Raw genomic sequence first — 9,455 nt, 5'->3', positions numbered from 1 at the left:
AGACATATAAGTATATAACTAATCATGATTCAAGTCTTTCATGTTGATCTTGAAGAAAATGTATCGTTTAGCTTTTTTTATTTAGTTCTATTCATATTTAACAAATACATTGTGTCAAAACTATTTCTTGTAAATTTGTAATGGGTCTCCCTAAAATCTAAATCAAGGAAAATTCTGGACTTTTAGCCTATTGTCTCCATATATAGGGTACTAGCCATTGATAACATGTGTGGATCGTTATACTTAATTTGTTCCAAACTATTAGTAATAGTAATACTAGCCAAAACTAATATACTAAACTTAACCCTGATTAGGGTTTGTTTAATCTAGTCATCTCCCAAACAGTGGACACCATGATTAGTCATCTTAACCTATCAAAACCCTAGATCTTTTGTTTTTTTTGGGGGTTAAATAAAATATTGTCGATAACCATTAACAGTTTAAAAATAACCAGCTAGCTAGACTAATTTAGTTTATTGACTAAAGCTGGCAGTTTAAAATAGTATCATTAGTTCATCACATCGATAATGACATGATGGTAAACTAATCTGACCACGAAATTTGCTCATTTGAAGATGTTTAATTTTATAGTTCAAACCCATAAAAGAATTCACTTTCAATTATAAATTATTGTTCGTGTGGTTATCGGATTTTCGACTATGTAAAAGGCCTAAAGTAACTATATAATAATAGCTTGACCCTAATCCAAATGTCAACCACACGTCCCGACAAAACAAACAGCTCTTCAAGGTTTTTTTTGGTCGTAAGATTTTTGTTCTCCGTGTTTTCTCATACACCAGTTTTTTTAGATATTAAAATCACATAACCCCAGTATTAGGGATATATTTAACATTTTTTTGACTATTTTCTTGCAAACGTGGATTTCAATTTCGTTAAGTTGTATCCCTTTGATATTATCCAACACCAGGTTACAATTCTTCTTGACCCTTCTTGAGTTTAACTAAACTGTCTTTGTCATTTGAATACCGTAATACGGTATATCAAGAAATGTCAAACCTTTGTTTATGTTTTCATTTTGTTTGAGATAAAGTTTCAATATGCTTGAGCTTGATTGCTTCCCTTTCTGTTGCGTCCATAACTCATACTGCGTGACACCAAAAATACAACTTCTGATTATCGAATTATAAATTACATTTTAAATACATGTGGGAGTATGATTATATAAGAAAATGGAACTATTAATTTCTATTTCTAATGAGGTATCAATACGCTCGCTGTCCCTTAGGTGTCAAAAACAATAAAATAATGATACTAATTGCAAAAACATATCAGTTAATTTATTTAAGTTGATTCCTTTAATCCTCTCTTAACACTCTGAAGACATGGTACGCAGACACTTGTAACGTTATGCTTTAAGAACCCAAAAACATAATTTAATGAAGCACAAATCGTTGCACGAATATTCCCAAAATTACGTTATTATTCATTATGTCATTTAATATCGAAGAGATTAGATCTGTGTATAATCAGCAATATTATATTTTGATTTTTGAGTCTTTTGACATTTTTGCAGCTTCAAGTTTTTAGTTTGGTTAATTGAAAACTACTTATAATGATGATTCGAACGATGTAAAATATAGTATCAAATAATTGACCAAAGTCGTGGGCAATATCGAACTTTATATGTTACTAATAATTAGCCACTAATTAATCAAATTTATGATTTCGGAATCAAATTGATCCTTTTCGGATTTTTTCCTCAATCCATTTAAATCAATGTTTTAATGAACTAGTAATATATAACATATCTAAAATAAAAGGTTAAGTTTCCTTTTTATTCTATTTTTCTGTGAAAAAATTGCATATATAGTAGTTTTACTGTCGGCCATTTTAGATAATTATTGAAGATTCAAGATTATGTTCTGCATAAAATAAAATACTCCATATAATAACAAACGCAAGTAGGTCCTTGTGTGTTTGGCTCATAAAGGAATAAGGTGGATGCTTATTGGCTATTCCATATCTCACAATTAATTTCCACCTGTAAAACTATTGACCTCTACTTAGTACTAAGTACTAACCATATCATAAGATAGGATATGATCAACACTCTTACACGATTGGATTGACAACATTACTTTTACTACATAGAACCGCGATAAACAAATGACTCCACCATACTGCCTAAAAATCTTCGATCATTATGTTTAGGGAGTATTTTACAATGATGTAGTTTGTATGCTTTGGAGGTCAAACTCCGAACCTAACATATACCCACTCCACTTGATCGACCATTGAATCCAAGAACTTATACTTCCACTTACATTCATTTAATCTGAAAAGTGTATTTTGTCGCTATTTGAAGTGGTTGCCTCGCAGTGCCGGTCTTGTGAGGCTAACTTTGGGGGGAAAATAACAAGCTTCTATTGTCAACACGTTGAAATTAAAGACAATTTTTAAACACTTTATAAGTACTTATAATATACTGAGATGCATTTAAGTTATTGATATTCTTATTAATATTATTGTACTATAGTTCAGCTGTAAATAAAATCTTTAAGTTTTTTTTTTCTAATTTTTTATTATTATTCCGTCGTGAAAAGGTTTCTAGTTAATAATAAAGTGAAATCATGAAAGAACAAAATTGATTGTAAACGATATATAAAATGACAAAAAAAAACGTCTTCAAATACTTATATTACGATTGGTATAAAACCTTGTGACATCACATAATCGTTCCAATAACGTACCCACACTATATCACTAGTAAACGATAACCTATATATCTATATATCTTCTGATGATATATCTTCTGATGATTATTGTTGTTTTAGATGTGATAGAGATACCCATATCTATGGATTATAAGACTCATGACATCAACCCGAAAATTAAAAAGAAATACTAAAGATATATACCAAGTGAATTAATTTTTTTTTTTTGTATTTGATAATATAAAGAATTGATTATGGTTCACTCAAAATAATTAAGTTCAACTTTACAACAAGAAACGGTCTAGTACACACACATCCTAATATTGTTGGTCCACAAGATTTACTATATGTTAATGCACAAGTACAAATAGCATCTAAGATGACTTTTACAAGTTAATTTGGTTATTCAATCAACCTGTTAAACAAATGATTAAATAAAATGGGTAATAAAAGATGCAAGTTTAACTATATTTCATTATTTTGCACAAGAGACTAGTAATAAAATAAAGGGAATGCGAAATTCAGAACAGAGTGATTGGACCGGAATAAATTAGTAATAATACTAATATTAAAGAAGTTCCATGTTTAGCCCGTAGACTTTCGAAAACCAATGTCAAGGCTGCACGAAACCGATCTAAAGAAAATCATACATTGAAACAGAAGACTCTTGTCTCTTTGTTTCTCTCTATATATACACACACATATACCAACACCCTAAATTAATATCCATATCTAGAGAGATCTACAAAGATTGAGATTTGTAAAACTTTTATATATCTTTTCAGAATATGGCGGTTGAAGACGATGTATCTTCGATAAGAACGACCACGTTAGTGGCTCCAACAAGACCCACGATCACAGTTCCTCAGAGACATCCTGCGATCGAAACGGCGGCGTATTTCTTTGGCGGTGGAGATGGGCTTAGTCTTAGCCCAGGTCCACTTTCTTTTGTCTCTTCTTTGTTCGTTGACAGCTTCCCTGACGTCTTGACGCCGGATAATCAACGGACGACGTCGTTCTCTCAGCTTCTCGCCGGGGCTATGTCGGTGTCTCCTGGCGCTGGCGGCGGAGGACGTTCTACGGCGGGGATGTTCACCGGAGGAGGTCCGATGTTTACAATCCCTTCTGGTATCAGCCCTTCTAGTCTTCTCACCTCTCCCATGTTCTTTCCTCCTCAGGTTATTATTTCTTTGTCTCATCCTTAATTAATAGTTAAAGCCTAAACTCTTATAAAATTAATTTTAGATTTCGTATGTGTATGTAAAACTAATGAATAATAAATTAACCCAATTACTAAATCATCTAAAGATTGAGAAAAATACGATAACAACAGTATAAACCAATACACTACAACCTTGTTTTGGACCAAACTAGCATTTTTCATATAGCTAGTTTTCCTTTTTCCCTAATACTATCAATTAAATCGTTCTTGTGATATATAATGCTGCAGTCGCCAGTTCAGACTGGCTTTGTTCACCCGCAACCACAACGACAAGACACATTTTCACACCATATGCCGACATCGACGTCCACCACCATCCATGGGATTGGGCGTCAATCTTTTGAAGTTTCGCAAGCTGATCAAAGAGCTCGAAACCATCATAATAACCAGGCTAATAATAACCGGTCGTATAATGTGGTTAATGTTGATAAACCGGCGGATGACGGTTATAACTGGAGGAAGTATGGACAAAAGCCTATAAAAGGGTGTGAATATCCAAGGAGTTATTACAAATGCACACATGCTAACTGCCCGGTTAAGAAGAAAGTTGAACGGTCGTCGGATGGACAAATCACTCAGATCATTTACAAAGGTCAACATGATCACGAGAGGCCTCAGAATCGTCGTGGCGGTGGCGGCAGAGATTCCGTCGAGGTTGGTGATATTCATTTCGTTGGTGGTGTAGGGCATATGATTGAATCTAGTGATGATAGTGGTTATGGTAAGGATCATAATGATGATAATAATGATGATGATGATGATCTTCCCGGTTCAAAGATAAGGTATAGTACAAGTGTGACGACTAATATGGAAAGAGCATATAAATAGTATAACGTTCATAGCATTTCCAATTAATTTATTAACTTATAATGTTGGGATTGCAGGAAAATAGACGGTGTGTCGACAACTCACCGGACGGTGACCGAGCCAAAGATTATTGTACAGACAAGAAGTGAAGTGGACCTTCTCGACGATGGTTATAGATGGCGCAAGTACGGACAAAAAGTTGTCAAAGGAAATCCCCATCCAAGGTATTATTTTAGTTACGGTCGTGTTTTAAATGTTCATATAGTTTAACAAAACTTGAGTCTATATATATATATATATATATACAACAAAGTTGATATCATTCTAAAGATTATTTTACATTTCTTTCTAAAAACTCCTTTTATTTTGGTACTATTAGGAGCTACTATAAATGTACAACGGCGAATTGTACGGTGCGTAAACATGTAGAGAGAGCTTCAACAGATGCTAAGGCTGTGATTACAACTTATGAAGGTAAACACAACCACGACGTACCTGCGGCAAGAAACGGTACCACCGCAGCAACCGCAGCCGCTGCTGGGACGTCCGACCAACATCGTATGAGATCAATGTCGGGGAACAATATGCAACAACATATGAGTTTCGTCGGTAACAATAATAATAGTTCAGGCCAGTCCCCGGTCCTATTGAGGTTGAAAGAAGAGAAAATTACTATTTGACTTATAAACCGACGACTTCGAGGTTGTTTTAGGATTGGTTTAGCCGTTCGGTGATTGATTCTGAACCGGACTACTACTGATTGATGACTTGTATAACAAGTGTGATGTGAATTTGAGTGCATGCTTTTGACTAAAGAAAATAAATATGTTCTTCTTCTTCTTCTTAATTTGTGATTTTTTTGGTTTTTTTGTAACTAACCATTAATTGTTTGAGAATACGAATGTACGTAACAAGTAACAACATATACAGTATATACAGTACTTTCTTTTCAGTTTTATTTTGTTTTTCCCCCTTCAAAAGTTAGTAGACATTATCTTTATTTTTCTTGGCGGTGAATAAGATAAATCTATTTTAAAATTACACATGAAAAAGATAGAAGAGATTAAAAAAAAAAAAGATTTTTGTTTTGTTGTCTCTTTTCTCTTCCATAGTTTAAGGAGGATTATTGAATTCTCCGTAATTATCTCTCTAATCGATTCGGTTCTCTCTATTTTACATCAAAAACTATTTACCCTAAAATTTTGTTTTTTTAATTTCTCCTTTATTTTCGTTTCTTTATGGTCTAATGCGGGGATTGCCCTCCCTGCGTTGGACCCGTTTACCCGACCCGGGTCGATACTCACGCAGCCCGGAAACTCTCCTCTGACAATTAATTTATTATATATGGGTTGCTTCAACTCCAAGCATTCTTCTTCTCCGGCGGGTCCTCCACGCCCTCACCGCCGTCGTTTCGACACAGCTGTCCACCACCGAAATCATCCCCAAGATCACCATAAACGCCACGTTCTTCCCGGTCCACCATCTCACCGCCGTGTCGTCAACTCATCTCCGAAAAAACATCACAATAATGACGATGATGCTCCAAGATCGAGGACGTCCGGTGTTAGCCTGAGATCGAGCTTGCCGCACGGCAATGTCGAGGCTGAGCAGGTGGCGGCTGGTTGGCCCTCCTGGCTCAGCTCCGCCGCACCCGAGGCCGTTCATGGATGGGTTCCACTACGGGCCGAGGACTACGAGAAAAGAGAGAAGGTAAATTAATCCTATAAACCTAATCATAGCTTTCTTGCCAGAAAAGTAACGACCCTATCAATGATCTCTCAACAATTATTTTCTAGATCGGACAAGGGACGTATAGCAACGTGTTCCGGGCTTGTGAGGTATCGACGGGACGAGTTATGGCTTTAAAAAAAATACGGGTCCAAAATTTTGAAACTGAAAATATAAGATTCATAGCGAGAGAAATCATGATATTGAGAAGATTAGATCATCCCAACATTATGAAACTCGAAGGGATCATCGCGTCAAGGAATTCAAACAGCATGTACTTTGTTTTTGATTACATGGAGCACGATCTCGAAGGCTTATGTTCATCTCCCGACATCAAATTCACCGAGGCACAGGCAAGAGAGAGACGCTCACATACACACAAAACCCTTACCCCTCCTGCAAGTAACTCTGTTTTTTTGTTCTTCTTCTGACAACCCTAATTTCGTTTCNGGACCCGTTTACCCGACCCGGGTCGATACTCACGCAGCCCGGAAACTCTTCTCTGACAATTAATTTATTATATATGGGTTGCTTCAACTCCAAGCATTCTTCTTCTCCGGCGGGTCCTCCACGCCCTCACCGCCGTCGTTTCGACACAGCTGTCCACCACCGAAATCATCCCCAAGATCACCATAAACGCCACGTTCTTCCCGGTCCACCATCTCACCGCCGTGTCGTCAACTCATCTCCGAAAAAACATCACAATCATGACGATGATCCTCCAAGATCGAGGACGTCCGGTGTTAGCCTGAGATCGAGCTTGCCGCACGGCAATGTCGAGGCTGAGCAGGTGGCGGCTGGTTGGCCCTCCTGGCTCAGCTCCGCCGCACCCGAGGCCGTTCATGGATGGGTTCCACTACGGGCCGAGGACTACGAGAAAAGAGAGAAGGTAAATTAATCCTATAAACCTAATCATAGATTTCTTGCCAGAAAAGTAACGACCCTATCAATGATCTCTCAACAATTATTTTCTAGATCGGACAAGGGACGTACAGCAACGTGTTCCGGGCTTGTGAGGTATCGACGGGACGAGTTATGGCTTTAAAAAAAATACGGGTCCAAAATTTTGAAACTGAAAATATAAGATTCATAGCGAGAGAAATCATGATATTGAGAAGATTAGATCATCCCAACATTATGAAACTCGAAGGGATCATCGCGTCAAGGAATTCAAACAGCATGTACTTTGTTTTTGATTACATGGAGCACGATCTCGAAGGCTTATGTTCATCTCCCGACATCAAATTCACCGAGGCACAGGCAAGAGAGAGACGCTCACATACACACAAAACCCTTACCCCTCCTGCAAGTAACTCTGTTTTTTTGTTCTTCTTCTGACAACCCTAATTTCGTTTCCAGATAAAATGCTACATGAAGCAATTGCTATGGGGAGTAGAACACTGTCATCTACGAGGGATTATGCACAGAGACATTAAAGCCGCAAATATTCTGGTGAACAACAAAGGAGTTTTAAAGCTAGCTGATTTTGGATTAGCCAACATTGTAACACCAAGAAACAAGAATCAGTTGACGAGTCGGGTCGTGACATTATGGTACCGTGCACCAGAACTTCTGATGGGCTCGACCAGTTATAGTGTATCGGTTGACCTTTGGAGTGTTGGTTGTGTTTTCGCAGAGATTCTAACCGGAAGACCACTTCTTAAAGGAAGAACAGAGGTGAGTGAGAATTAGGGGACCAAGCCGATAGATTGAAATTACTTATTCTAGATAACATCTTATTTTGGAGATGAAGTGTTGCTTGTGCTATTTCTTTGTAGATTGAACAACTTCACAAGATTTATAAACTCGCTGGATCACCAGATGAAGAATTCTGGGAAAAGAATAAGCTTCATCCTCAAACTAAGATGTTTAGACCACAACATCAGTATGAAGGTTGTCTAAGAGAGAGATTTGATGAGTTCCCGAAAACGGCAATTAATCTTCTTGAGAATCTATTGTCCATTGATACTGAGAAACGAGGAACTGCTTCTTCTGCTCTTATGTCAGAGGTGACAAAAAACTTACTAAACGAAACCCTTGCTTGTTTTTATAATCAAATAAGCTGAAGCTCTTTAATTTGTCTTCTCTTTCAGTACTTTAACACAAAGCCTTACGCTTGCGATCCATCGACATTACCTACGTATCCTCCTAATAAAGAAATGGATGCTAAGTACCGCGAAGAACTTCAACGAAGGTATCATCAATGAATCAAATTTGGCCATCTCTGTGTGTATATATATATATATATCCTAGGTTGGTAGGTTGTATGTAATTACTTGTGTTGTTGAGAGATTGAAACTTTGTTTTGCAGGAGAAGAGTTAGTGTCAAGAAAAGAGATAATTTGGCAACAAAGAAATTGGGGAAATCTCGTAGAGCGGTGAAAGAGCCTACAAATCTCACCAGATTACCAACCCACCAGGTATTATGGTACTTCAACACCCAGTTGGATTAATTCTAACCGGAATTAACCGATGAGTCTAATTCCCGGTTCAATATTTGTAATTATATTTTTTTTGCAGGAAACGAAGAAGGAAGCTGAAACACAGATTGTTATCCAGACGCCGTCAGAGACATCTCAGGCAACGACGCGAAGCGAGTTTCCTTACAACAGTTTATCTCAAACCACCGCACCAGCGAGCGGGTTCGCTTGGGCAGGAGCCAAGAAGAGGAAAGAAAACGACGTAGCTTCAACGCTGACTTACAACCAGCCGGCTGGATCTGCGAGCCATGTCAGTGGTATGAGTATGGCTTTCGCTAAGAACACTTTCGGGTTGACAATAAACGAAGAGAAACCGAGCTTTCTTAGGCCTCACGTTTCTCTCGACTCCTCTGATGTATTGTTGTTCTCTGGCTTGCATCACAAGAAAACAGAAGACGATACGGTAAGTCAGATTGACCCGGTACCATCTAAACCGGTTGTTGATATTCAATTTTTTGGTATTAAATATCTGCAAGACTATTATTTGGCAGCTTAATTTTATTATTTGATAAAACTTTACAGGATTTGACAAATTTTGGGGCG

At 37.3% G+C, this 9,455-nt stretch overlaps 1 protein-coding gene across 1 annotated transcript; it reads left to right on the top strand.

Moving 5' to 3' along the window:
• On the top strand, positions 3,283 to 5,660 carry LOC104716118 (probable WRKY transcription factor 58). The gene is made up of 4 exons (XM_010433801.2): positions 3,283 to 3,853; positions 4,126 to 4,679; positions 4,782 to 4,928; positions 5,084 to 5,660. The coding sequence occupies exons 1-4, from the start codon at positions 3,464 to 3,466 to the stop codon at positions 5,382 to 5,384; spliced, it is 1,392 nt and encodes a 463-aa protein (XP_010432103.1). The 5' UTR covers positions 3,283 to 3,463; the 3' UTR covers positions 5,385 to 5,660.

The sequence above is a fragment of the Camelina sativa genome, chromosome 1 (genome assembly GCF_000633955.1).
Source record: "Camelina sativa cultivar DH55 chromosome 1, Cs, whole genome shotgun sequence".
NCBI classification, from domain to species: Eukaryota; Viridiplantae; Streptophyta; class Magnoliopsida; order Brassicales; family Brassicaceae; genus Camelina; species Camelina sativa.
The sequence above is the reverse complement of the archived record's forward strand: the minus strand, read 5'-3'. Positions and strand labels throughout refer to the sequence as shown.

Excerpts from the sequence above, each read along its gene's own strand:
- LOC104716118 (XM_010433801.2), top strand. The coding sequence starts at position 3,464 with ATGGCGGTTGAAGACGATGTATCTTCGATAAGAACGACCACGTTAGTG. Across the intron at positions 4,680-4,781 it reads CTTCCCGGTTCAAAGATAAG|GAAAATAGACGGTGTGTCGA; the intron begins GTATAGTACAAG and ends TTGGGATTGCAG. Across the intron at positions 4,929-5,083 it reads AAAGGAAATCCCCATCCAAG|GAGCTACTATAAATGTACAA; the intron begins GTATTATTTTAG and ends TGGTACTATTAG.